Source organism: Tiliqua scincoides, chromosome 5 (genome assembly GCF_035046505.1).
Source record: "Tiliqua scincoides isolate rTilSci1 chromosome 5, rTilSci1.hap2, whole genome shotgun sequence".
Lineage (NCBI taxonomy): Eukaryota > Metazoa > Chordata > Lepidosauria > Squamata > Scincidae > Tiliqua > Tiliqua scincoides.
In genome coordinates this window covers 2,682,987-2,696,301 of record NC_089825.1, presented here as the reverse complement: position 1 = coordinate 2,696,301, position 13,315 = coordinate 2,682,987, and the positions used below count along the sequence as shown (strand labels likewise).

The 13,315-nt window shown below is 46.8% G+C and overlaps 1 protein-coding gene across 2 annotated transcripts in view; it reads left to right on the top strand.

Moving 5' to 3' along the window:
* Nucleotides 1-13,315, top strand: part of KIF9 (kinesin family member 9) — a 40,949-nt gene that overhangs the window by 2,618 nt on the left and 25,016 nt on the right. The window contains exons 3-9 of one of the 2 annotated variants that reach the window (XM_066627667.1): nt 559-724; nt 3,643-3,749; nt 8,261-8,473; nt 9,681-9,764; nt 9,887-9,979; nt 10,814-10,961; nt 12,761-12,825. In XM_066627667.1, coding sequence (XP_066483764.1) covers nt 559-724; nt 3,643-3,749; nt 8,261-8,473; nt 9,681-9,764; nt 9,887-9,979; nt 10,814-10,961; nt 12,761-12,825 — 876 coding nt within the window. Of the gene's footprint in view, nt 1-558; nt 725-3,642; nt 3,750-8,260; nt 8,474-9,680; nt 9,765-9,886; nt 9,980-10,813; nt 10,962-12,760; nt 12,826-13,315 lie in introns of those variants that run through there. The other variant, XM_066627665.1, reaches the window with a different exon arrangement.

Below are 13,315 nucleotides of genomic sequence, written 5' to 3'. Positions count from 1 at the left end.
CCACTCCGGGCAATTATGGCAACGCACAGGCCAAACCAAAGGGCATCTCCTTTGGTTTTGCCACATTGCCAAACCAAAGGGCCAACCAAAGGGCATCTCCTGCGCATTGCCATTTCTGCCCAGAATGGCTCAGACTGCAAGTGGGACGATTACATGGCATGTTTCAGTGCCTGCAGTACTTACCATTTTGCCTCCTCCAGAAGGGGAGGCCTTTTCATTCTTTCCGCTCAATGCTAGACCACAAAGTTAAAGTGGCAGTTCTGGACAGCCACACACACATAACTTGTGGCATTTATTTCTACAAGGTGTGATGATTTTAGAAAACTTTTGGAAAGATTCAGTGAATTGATGGAGTATCACTAATTGTGCAGAGGAGGTTTACCTCTTGAGCAGCAGGGAAACTCCGGGGAGGGTTGGTGCCTTTGTGCTTTCTGAGCTTCCAGGGACATCAAGCCAACTGCTGCTTGAAACGGATTTGATCTGATCCAGCAGCAAGAATATTCTTGCATTCTCATTTTAAGACGTACAAGACCATATGCTGTTTCTTATATCTCCTAGACCATAGATGTATATATTGAGAGAGATCACACAAAAGGAGTTGTCAACAACAAACAGACAGACTGGTCTTTTAAACTAGATGGCATACTTCACAATGCATCGCAGGATGTGGTTTATGAATCAGTAGCCAGTGATCTAGTCTCCCAAGCACTTAATGGATACAATGGTACGTTCTCTTTCCATCATTCTGATAGATCTCAGTATCCATCTGCAATGGATGTAACACTGCATATGTCATGTCAGTGTCATACAAAGTCTTTCCCCTTTGTACTCCTCCCTTTTATAAAGACTCTCTCCTTTGTACTAGCTGTGCCCAAGTGTTCTTTCATGCCCTTTGCACTATTCCAATGCTTTTATCTTTGCTTCTGTCTGCATTGGTACTAGTACTAGTACTGGTACTAGTACTGGTGCATATCTTCTATGAAGTAAGACAAGTAACAGAAGGGCAAGGGATTATCTCTCATTCCGTACATCTAGTGAGATATCAAAATGATATGTATGTAGGAAGGAGTAAGTTCTGTACAATAGATTTAGCAAGGCCTTCTCTGCAGTGGCTCTAAAAGTGCTTTTTGACACAAATACAAATGAGAAACTCCTGCAGTTTTACCTCCTGAAACTTGAGTCCAGCTTCCTACAACCTCTATAACTAATTTGTCAGGCATACTGGCCAGTAAATAATGTCAGACTGATTGTCGTCTGTTCTGCCCCTTCTTCCATGCTTCAAGTAGGTTGTTCATCTTATTATTATTGCTTGTGGGTTTTATTTAATTAATTATACACTTTTCCTTAACTTTATTTATTTATTTTTGAAGTGGGAAACATTTTTTAAACGTTCAAAAACTTGGGGGGGACATGCAGGGATGGGTTAGTGACCTCCCAAGTTGCATGTCAGTCATTGCTGTCCACAGCCACTTCTGCTGCAAACAGAAAAGATAGGTTTCCTCTGAGTTCGATCCAAGACTGTGTCCAGACTGCTAGGAGCTTGCTTCCACAGCTAGATTGCCCTGAGACTTCAAACTCCCATTTGTTGGAAATAGGAAACACTGTCAAGGTTTTTTTTCCCCCCTGTTATCTGAGTGTACTTTCAAGACACACACACACACACACACACACACACACACACACACACACACACACACACACACACCCCTCTTATGTGTGGTCGGTACTGTAGTCACTTTGTTTTGTTTCTGTTGTTGTGAATGATGCTGCTTTGGAAGCTGTCTTGAATTTTTGGAAAAGCTAAAGACCAATCTTTGTGATTATTACGTAAATGAAATGATGGTGGTGATAGTCAAGCACTCCAGCGTTCTCGATGCTCCACAGAAATAAAGAAAACAGCCACCCAGTCTGCCTGCAGGCTTAAATCTCAAGAGCCATCTGTCACAATTTGCTGAGCCCACAAGCAGTTCTGATTTTTTTGGCTGTGCTGCCACCAGCACCCTGTTTCCAGTCTCTTCTGCTGGCTGTGTGGTTCCTTTGAGATGGTTTCCACATCAGAGCATGAATGGCCATTTTCCTCAAACCAAGGAAGGAAGCTCAGTGCTTAGGACTGGTGTGGGCATTTGGTCCTGCTCTCTTTCCTGTTGTCTGCTGGCTGAAAATACTTTATGTGAACTCCTTGTCCAGTGGAAGATCTTTACACAATCAGATGGTTTGAGGTAATGCCCCACTGGTGTGGTTTAGTGACAGGTGACTCTTCAGGTCTCTATCAAGAGGGTTCCCCAAGTGAATCAAGGGAATTGAGATGTTGTGGAGAAAAGCCTTCTATTTTAGCCACCAGCTCACCTCTGCCATCAACCAAATGCCTACCTGACACCAAACCCTCCAGATAGATTCATCTGATAAAGTGGACTCTAGTTCACAAAAGCTTGCGTGGAAATAATTTGATTGCCCTCAAGATGCTACAAGATTCTTTGTTGTTTTTGCTGCAACAGATGAACAGAGTTCTTCCTTCATTCTTAGGAGATGGGTCATAGACGAGTGAGAATGGGGAGGGCATTCTCATTTTGACAGACTACAGGGAACTACAATTAACAGGGAAGTTTTCTGTTTGGAGGTAGGCACTTAGATAAGAACAGCCCCGCTGGATCAGGCCATAGACCCATCTAGTCCAGCTTCCTGTATCTCACAGTGGCCCACCAAATGCCCCAGATGTTGGTGGAGGTACACTTGTTTAGATGTTGGTGGAGATGTTGGTGGAGGTACACTTGTGGCTGAAATGGTGGAACACAACAGGGGATACTATAAAAGACAGAACTTTTTCTCCACATTACTTCTTCTCCAGTACAGATCATGACCCCTTTGATTCATGAGGGGCATCTTCTCAGTAGTGTTATCTGTACTTTAAATAAGAAACATGGATGATTCAAAGAGGTGGTCTCTGCTTCTGAGTTTTCTCCCCACTCCCACCCCAGTGATCTGGAATGTCTTCCATCTGGAGGTCTGCCAGAATCATATGGTGCTCTTTAAATTGGACTTTAGGGACTTACAGGTTGTCCTGGTTAACAGCTGTTTTCCAGGAATGGGGAACAATGGGAGCTCCAAGGACTTATGTAAGACCTGGAGCTGATGGGACAGCACTGGATTCCGCAAACTCTTTCTCACACGAGCATCTTGCACCCAGTCAGAAATAGCCCTTCTATGAGCAGGAAAGTCATGTTGCTTATGGAAAGGCTGCTTGGGGGTCTAGCCTAGTTTTTTTCTTTAACTGCAGCGTCAGATTGAGGGCAAGGAATGACTATAAAGAATATTTTGTTTAGAGATATAATGCATAATGTTTTTCTTTTCCTTTACCTTTATTATTATAAATAAATGAAATTAAGAAAAAAAAAGAATATTTTAGTTGCTGATGTTTGTGTTGGGGAAACAAGATGTCTGGGGAGCTCCCACAATGCAGCCCTGAGTTAAGGGAACAAAGATTCCCTTACCTTGAGGAGGCCTCTGTGGCTGCCTCCCCACCAAAGGATGCAATGCATGCCCCATTGGCATGTCTTCACCGGGACTGGAAAATTGGATAGAATTGGACAGAACCCTGGAGCAACAGAACCTAAGTTCATTGTGTTTGCTTTGACCCTTTTCCAGGGACAATAATATGCTATGGGCAAACCGGAGCTGGCAAGACTTTCACCATGACAGGAACAACGGGAAACTACAAGCATCGAGGGATCATACCTCGAGCTATACAACAGGTACCTCAGATCACAGTGTGAAGATGGAGGAGGAGGAAGAGACTGAGAGCCCAATCCTGAACTCCGCGCGCCAGCTTACCGCCAGTGTGCACTGTCGCAAACATGCCATAAGGCATGTGCTTGTGCCAGGCAAGTGCTTGTGCTAGCCCAGCGCTGGGCTAGCACCAGGCAGGCGCCCGGCCTCCGCCACTCGGCAGTTGTACGGACCGCCGAGCAGCAGAGAGGTAAATTGTGGCGTGGGGGGAGGTAGGGAGAAGGCGTTCTGGGGAGGCGGGGGCGGGCAGAGGGTGGGGAGAAGACGGGGAGGGAGGGAGGCGGGACGATCCAAAGCCTCTGCGTCAGTCTCGCCACCCGACACTGAGGCTTTTACCATTGTGAGGCTACTCCATTTACCCTGGGGAAGCAGACAATAGTCCCCTTCTCTCAAGGTGCCGCTGGCAGCTGCCTTGGGTGTGCAGGATGCAGCAGCAGCCATTTTTGGTGCTGTCACAGCCACGCATCCCAGGCAGCTCAGGATTGGGCTCTGAGGCTGCAATCCGATCCACACTTACCTGGGAGTAAACTGTATTGACTATAATGAGACTTACTTCTGAGTAGGCATGTCTAGGATTGGGCTCTGAGAGGGTTGTCCACCTGTCAGTGTGGGACTCCTGCCAGTCTGTGACTGTTTATGCCACAGGAGGGCCATGTCAAACGAGAGTAAATAGCAGCAGGCTTTGCAGCTGCCCTGCTCCTTTCCCAGCTCTTGCAAGACGGCCACAACTGGATTCTGAGAAGCAGCATCACTCTTGCCCTGGCTGCAGAGCCATGGATTCTCAAAGCCTTTGCCAGGCTACCTTCGGTCAGCACAGGCATGTGTAGCAGTGGTGCTGCTGTCTATGATCTGTCCCTGCCTTTGGTGCTCTCCATGCTGCCGCTCTGCCTTGCCTCCTGAGTCTGGGATGGGATACAAATACTGTTAAAGGGTCTCAGCTAGTCAGGCTAAGGAAGGCTCGCGTGCCCTTGTGCAGCTTCTGATCATTTCTTTTGCAGGAGGGCTTCCCTCTTGTCCTAAGGACACTGGGGAACGTTTTGGGACACTGGGGAACGTTTTGGGACAAGCGGGGCCTGTACAAGAGGGACGGGCTCCATTTGAACCAGAATGGAACCAGACTGCTGGCGCATAACATTAAAAAGGTGGCAGAGCAGCTTTTAAACTGATCCCTGGGGGAAGGCCGACAGGAGCCGAGGGGCATCCGGTTCGGGACTCCTCATCCCTATTGGATGAGGATGGGGAGGTTAGAGAACAACAAGACAAAGGCAGGGTAGGAGAAGAAATTGGGAAAGGTAGGGAGATGGGATGTGATAGACAGTTTGGCACAATGAGAGGATGCGGGGACAAAGGAGCGAATAAGCAGCCCGTCCTGGGGCATTCCGTGTATAAATGCTTTTATGCGAATGCCCGAAGTCTACGAGCAAAGGTGGGAGAACTGGAATGTCTGGTGACAAGGGAAAATATTGACATAGTGGGCATAACGGAAACCTGGTGGAATGCGGAGAATCAGTGGGATACCGCAATCCCGGGCTATAAACTCTACAGGAGGGACAGGCAGGGGCGTGTTGGAGGTGGGGTGGCCCTTTATGTTAAGGAAGGGATAGAATCCAGCAAAGTAGAGATTGAAGGTGGGTCCGACTCCACCGTAGAATCTCTGTGGGTTAAATTACCAGGCTTGAGCAGCGATGTAATACTGGGGGTGTGCTATCGTCCTCCAGACCAGAAATCTGATGGGGACCTTGAAATGAGGAAACAGATCAGGGAGGTGACAAGGAAGGACAGGGTTGTAATCATGGGGGACTTCAATTATCCTCATATTGACTGGGTCAATTTGTGTTCTGGTCACGATAAGGAAACCGGATTTCTTGACGTGCTAAATGACTGTGGCTTAGATCAGCTAGTCACGGAGCCCACCAGAGGACAGGTGACTCTGGATTTAATTTTGTGCGGTACGCAGGACCTGGTTAGAGATGTAAACGTTACTGAGCCATTGGGGAACAGTGATCATGCTGCGATCCGTTTTGACGTGCACGTTGGGGGAAGAATACCAGGCAAATCTCTAACAAAAACCCTTGACTTCCGACGGGCGGACTTCCCTCAAATGAGGAGGCTGGTTAGAAGGAGGTTGAAAGGGAGGGTAAAAAGAGTCCAGTCTCTCCAGAGTGCATGGAGGCTGCTTAAAACAACAGTAATAGAGGCCCAGCAGAGGTGTATACCGCAAAGAAAGAAGGGTTCTACTAAATCCAGGAGAGTGCCCGCACGGCTAACCAGCCAAGTTAGAGAGGCTGTGAAGGGCAAGGAAGCTTCCTTCCGTAAATGGAAGTCTTGCCCTAATGAAGAGAATAAAAAGGAACATAAACTGTGGCAAAAGAAATGTAAGAAGGTGATAGGGGAGGCCAAGCGAGACTATGAGGAACGCATGGCCAGCAACATTAAGGGGAATAATAAAAGCTTCTTCAAATATGTTAGAAGCAGGAAACCCGCCAGAGAAGCGGTTGGCCCTCTGGATGGTGAGGGAGGGAAAGGGGAGATAAAAGGAGACTTAGAGATGGCAGAGAAATTAAATGAGTTCTTTGCATCTGTCTTCACAGACCTCGGGCAGATACCGCTGCCCGAACGGCCCCTCCTAACCGAGGAGTTAAGTCAGATAGAGGTTAAAAGAGAAGATGTTTCAGACCTCATTGATAAATTAAAGATCAATAAGTCACCGGGCCCTGATGGCATACACCCAAGGGTTATTAAGGAATTGAAGAATGAAGTTGCAGATCTCTTGACTAAGGTATGCAACTTGTCCCTCAAAACGGCCACGGTGCCAGAAGATTGGAGGATAGCAAATGTCACGCCTATTTTTAAAAAGGGAAAGAGGGGGGACCCGGGAAACTATAGGCCGGTCAGCCTAACATCTATACCGGGTAAGATGGTGGAATGCCTCATCAAAGATAGGATCTCAAAACACATAGACGAACAGGCCTTGCTGAGGGAGAGTCAGCATGGCTTCTGTAAGGGTAAGTCTTGCCTCACAAACCTTATAGAATTCTTTGAAAAGGTCATGTGGATGCGGGAGAACCCGTGGACATTATATATCTGGACTTTCAGAAGGCGTTTGACACGGTCCCTCACCAAAGGCTACTGAAAAAACTCCACAGTCAGGGAATTAGAGGACAGGTCCTCTCGTGGATTGAGAACTGGTTGGAGGCCAGGAAGCAGAGAGTGGGTGTCAATGGGCAATTTTCACAATGGAGAGAGGTGAAAAGCGGTGTGCCCCAAGGATCTGTCCTGGGACCGGTGCTTTTCAACCTCTTCATAAATGACCTGGAGACAGGGTTGAGCAGTGAAGTGGCTAAGTTTGCAGATGACACCAAACTTTTCCGAGTGGTAAAGACCAGAAGTGATTGTGAGGAGCTCCAGAAGGATCTCTCCAGACTGGCAGAATGGGCAGCAAAATGGCAGATGCGCTTCAATGTCAGTAAGTGTAAAGTCATGCACATTGGGGCAAAAAATCAAAACTTTAGATATAGGCTGATGGGTTCTGAGCTGTCTGTGACAGATCAGGAGAGAGATCTTGGGGTGGTGGTGGACAGGTCGATGAAAGTGTCGACCCAATGTGCGGTGGCAGTGAAGAAGGCCAATTCTATGCTTGGGATCATTAGGAAGGGTATTGAGAACAAAACGGCTAGTATTATAATGCCGTTGTACAAATCTATGGTAAGGCCACACCTGGAGTATTGTGTCCAGTTCTGGTCGCCGCATCTCAAAAAAGACATAGTGGAAATGGAAAAGGTGCAAAAGAGAGCGACTAAGATGATTACGGGGCTGGGGCACCTTCCTTATGAGGAAAGGCTACGGTGTTTGGGCCTCTTCAGCCTAGAAAAGCGACGCTTGAGGGGGGACATGATTGAGACATACAAAATTATGCAGGGGATGGACAGAGTGGATAGGGAGATGCTCTTTACACTCTCACATAATACCAGAACCAGGGGACATCCACTAAAATTGAGTGTTGGGCGGGTTAGGACAGACAAAAGAAAATATTTCTTTACTCAGCGCGTGGTCGGTCTGTGGAACTCCTTGCCACAGGATATGGTGCTGGCGTCTAGCCTAGACGCCTTTAAAAGGGGATTGGACGAGTTTCTGGAGGAAAAATCCATTATGGGGTACAAGCGATGATGTGTATGCGCAACCTCCTGATTTTAGGAATGGGTTAAGTCAGAATGCCAGATGTAGGGGAGAGCACCAGGATGAGGTCTCTTGTTACCTGGTGTGCTCCCTGGGGCATTTGGTGGGCCGCTGTGAGATACAGGAAGCTGGACTAGATGGGCCTATGGCCTGATCCAGTGGGGCTGTTCTTATGTTCTTATGTTCCCTGCTACTGGATTGTTCTCCTAGTTCATAAGCCCTCTTCTCAAGTTGACAAAGCACATAGCTTGTGATAATCTGGGAGCTGATTTCATTGAGATGCATCTGTCCTTCTCCACAGGTGTTCAAGTCCATGGAGGAACATGCCAGTCAGTTCATCACTGTTAGAATTTCTTATCTGGAGATCCATAATGAGATCATCTACGACCTTTTAGCCACTACAGTCAGTGATGTTCCATTGTCTGTCGTAGAGGGTCCTCAGGGGGTCTCTGTGAAAGGCCTTTCTGTGCATGCTGCCCCCCAAGAAGAAGTGGCTTTGAATTACTTGTTCGAGGTAGGAAGAATTGGCAAGGCTTCAGTCCTCTCTGTACTATTTGCAAGAGTCTCTTCACAGATTGTGAATGTATCTGCACCAGCCTTTTCTCTAGAAAAAGCGCAGGCAGTTTTTCTCCTGTGGCAGCTTAAGGCACATCTACATTTAATTTGTAACAGAGTCATGGTGGAAACAAGATTAAAATAAAAACAAATAAATCAAATAGCAGAATTAAAGTAAAATCAGAGATGAGGTCACTCACAAACAGGAGAGCCAGCAAATACAAATCCCTCAGCCAGGGAGCCCCTGAGAACCCTAAACAAGCTCTTGGAAAAGCCAAGACTTAACACAGTAGATGTCAAAAGACAGGAGGCAGGGCGCATGATGGATGTCAGCAGTTCAATCCAGAGGGACTCTAGGAATTGTGATCTTGTGTGATTGATGAGACATCACTGGGAGCCCTGGCTTTGCCACCCTCTCCTCCTTGTGGGGCCCAGAGTTTCCTTGGAAAAGCTCTGGTCATTCAGCTGGTTTCAGTCCAGACTATATTTCTTGTGTAGATGTGTCAGAGCCTCAGCTGCTTTCATCCTGTTTGTACGGTGTATTGTTTCTCAGGATATTAATTCCCGTTTGCACTTGTGTTGTTTTTGTCCTGGGTGTGCAAAAGCAGATGAGGGATTTATCTCAATGAGCTATTGCAGCAGCACAGAGCAGCTATGGATTGGTGATTTCATAGTGGTTCATAGGTGGTTTCTGACTCCTCCTCCTTTTTCTTAATCTTCAATCAACTGAAGCATGTATAGGACCTATTTCTTCCTCTGGGTGGGGGATGTCACATGATGGGAGGCGTTTGACTGCTAAATAAGTACTTCATTGCCAGATCTGAGCTTTTAGAGGGGCCCATTGTTGCTGCTTCTCCTGAGGGGGGGGGTTAACCAGTGCAGGGGATCCCCATAGATGGAAGTGGGCCCTTTGCTATGGCATCCATCTTGGGTGGGGTTCAATGGGGTGGCCCCCCCGATCTGTGAGACCAGAGGATCTTGATGTGGCAAGATCTGGATCTGATGGTTCTTTAATTATGTCATAGATAGAGGTAGAATATGAGGGGGGGATGTCAAGGAAGAGCTCATATCTTCTACTACCAGTGCTTATGTCTATGGGGAGTTTCCTTATAGCATAACTTTTGCTGCTCTCTATTCATGCCTTCTGTTTTAACTTTCTTCTCCAGGGCAACACAAACAGATCTGTTGGTCAGCATGCTCTTAATAGGAATTCCTCCAGGTCACACTGCATCTTCACCATTTACATTGAGGTCAGTACCAGTGGAGTTTTTGTGTTGGGTTCACAAAGTCTAAGGGTCTGTGGATCATCTGATCTGATTCACATCTTCTGTTGTGTTCAGTGCTCTCTGATCCTCTCAGTCTTCCATTTCAGTGTCATTCCAGAGTTCTATCAGATGCCGGATTTGTCACCTCCAAAATTAACCTAGTGGATCTGGCAGGCTCAGAGAGGCTGGCAAAGAGCAAAGTAAGTGAGTCAGGGTCATTTATCTTGTTTGTCTATAGTGGATCAATCAATCAGTGTTATTTTAAATTACTGAAGAATCAGATCTCTTTTTAATGCTGCTCCAAAATTATTTCCATGGAGTGAACACCACTGGCTGGGTCTGGGCCATCACTGGTGTGCTCATGGAGGTCTGCTTGCAGTGCTCCCTGTTCAAACTGTGGGTGGGTCAGGCTGCAGGTGGGTTGCTCTTATCTGCAGGTCCAACATGCCTTCCTATGCTTTTGTGAAGCTGCCTCCACTGAAGTCACTGGGGTGGCTGTTGGAACCCTTTCGTGTGTGACAGTCCTGTCCCCCCAAAAATTGTGCCCTCCTGGCTGCTCTTATTCCTGCTGGGGCAATGATATAAGAACCTGTCTCTTTTACCATGGAGGGGGGTAGAAGCAGCTGGGTAGGGTCATTTTCACCAGAAAAATAGTGGGGAGAGATTACGAAGCCCCTCTTACTATGTATCCCCTACTCCAATATGTCACTTGAAAGAACAACCTCTGCGGCTGCATTGTGTTACAAACATTGTTGTTAATTTTGGAACTTTTTGTAATCTGTAGCTCTGTTGTTCACAAAAGTGAAGAGTGGAAACGAGAAACATGGTGCCTCCACTGAGCAAGCGCTATTCCTTCTCATTACCCTCTGTACCTCTGATGGTGGGGTGGGGGGAGCGGGGCCATCCTAGACCTAAGTGTGTGGGCAGTTCATATCACAGGTTCACAAGTTGCGATTGGGAAGCACTTTTCAAGTAAAGAGCAGGTAATTATAATAAATAATACTGTATAAGGTATTTTCCCCCCCTTTTAACAGTCAGAAGGATCTGGACTGAAGGAAGCCACTTACATCAACAGGTCTCTGTCGTACCTTGAACAAGTCGTTATTGCATTGTCTGAGCGTAACAGGGAGCATGTCCCCTTCCGGCAGAGCAAGCTGACTTACACCCTGAAGGATTCTTTAGGTAAGAGCCTGGAGTTGGAGTGAGGACTAGCCTGGAGCATGGGAAAGCCCAGAGACAAGTCCATGCTCAGTTTGCACCTCTGATGGTGGGGGGGGGGGGGGGAGAGCAGGTGTTTTGAGACTGTTACAATCCTATACACAATTTCCTGGGAATAGGCCCTGTAACAAACATCACTCCTGGGGTAGGGAAGGACCAAGGGAGACCCCCAAACCAGCCAGGACTCAACCCTCCTCCACCACCCTCAAGAGCAATGCTTATTTATTTTTGCTTACTCCAAGCCCCAGGTCCCATTATCATACATGCCCCTGGTCAATCACTGCACCCAATGTTTTAAATAAAAGATTTTTATTAAAGCTTTAAGGGAGCTTCAATTGCTCCATAAAAACATATCTACATGCAACACAATAGCTTTAAAAACAAGAAAGATCTTACCTAAAAAGAGGCTAAAACTACCATCTTACAAGTCTCAGTATTGCTTCCAATATAATAGCCGTAAGCTCCCTTCCCCCTGCTCTCTGTTTTCAAGCACCCAAACCCAGGTTTTATTCTTTAAGTTATTAATACCCTACACCTGGTTAACCAACACCCAGCCTAAACCATCTTAAAGGGAAAGGGACTTGCCCCACCCCGTGACAGGCCCCATTGAACACAATGGGATTTAGTAGTAGACATGAGTAGACCTGCATAGGATTGGGCTGTAAGCTGTTAGTTTGAGTTTAGTATGGCTTTTTCAGAAGCATGCAAACATTAAACATAAGAACAGCCCTGCTGGATCAGGCCAAAAGCCCATCTAGTTCTGCTTTCTGTATCTCACAGTGGCCCTCCAAATTCCTCAGGGAGCTTACAAGACAACAAGAGACCTGCATCCCTGTGCCCTCCCTTGCATCTGGCATTCTGACATAGCCCATTTCTGAAATCAGGAGGTTGCACATACCCATTATGGCTTGTAAGCTGCAATGGATTTTTCCTCCAGAAATTTGTCCAATCCCCTTTTAAAGGCATCTAGGCCAGATGCCATCACCATATGCTGTGGCAAGGAGTTCCACAGACCAACTACATGCTGAGTAAAGAAATATTTTCCTTTGTCTGTCCTAATTCTCCCAACACGCAATTTGAGTGGATGTCCCCTGGTTCTGGTGTTGTGTGAGAGGGTAAATAGCATCTCTCTATCCACTCTGTCCATCCCCTGCATAATTTTGTATGTCTCAGTAATGTCCTCCATCAGGCGCCTCTTTTCTAGGCTGAAAAGGCCCAAACGCCGTAGCCTTTCCTCATAAGGAAGGTGCGCCAGCCCCGTAATCAATCACAAAAGGACATAGTGGAAATGGAAAAGGTGTAAAAGAGAGCAACTATGTCCTTTTTGTGATGTGGCGACCAGAACTGGACACAATACTCCAGGTGTGGCCTTACCATCAATTTGTACAACAGCATTATAATATTAGTCGTTTTGTTCTCAGTACCTTTTCTGATGATCCCAAGCATAGAATTGGCCTTCTTTACTGCCGCCGCACATTGGGTCGACTCTTTCATCGACCTGTCTACCCCCCCCCCAAGATCTCTCTCCTGATCTGTCACAGACAGCTCAGAACCCATTAGATGTGAAGTTTTGATTTTTTGCCCCAGTTTATTTGAAATATTTATGTCCTTTGTTTCCCTAAATGGCAAACATGTCAACATGCCCTCTGAAGGCCTAGAGTTGGGGAGCCACTGTAGCACCGCATGGTTGCATTGTATGCTCTGAACATTTTGAAACTCCGAAGTCTGCCTTCATTTCCTTCCTTTCTCTCTGTTTGTCCTAGGTGGGAATTGTAACACTGTCCTGGTGGCTAATATCTGCAGTGAAGCCATTCACATAGTGGAGACGGTAAGCAGGAATCACCCAGGGTCCCGAGGATTACTCCTCTGCCTAGTCCTCTTACTGCTGCGGTTGTTTCCCAGTGGCCACAGGGCAGTGCCTCTAAGCACCAGGCCGGGCAGCACAAGAAACTAGTGACCAGAGACAACAGGGGCATCTCCACACCTGGGCCGATGGTGTCAGCAGCACTAAAAAATGTGGCATCCCTTCCCGCATGTGCAGTCTGAAGTAGTACAGTCCACTTCATTGCCTCAGGACTCCACCACATCATTCTGTTCCATATGCAAACTGGTCCTCATTTTTTTTGCTTTTAGTCCTGCGTCAGTTGTAGGTTTTCCAGAGAAAGTCACGATACCTTACAAGTTGCCTTGGTGGAAAGACCACCTGGGAGCTATGTGGAAGCAGTTCTTAGCTCTTCAGAGAAAGAAAGGATGGAAAGAAAAGGCCTCAATAAACTACTGCATACAGATTGTGCTGTCAACATGGTTTCTAGAGGAAA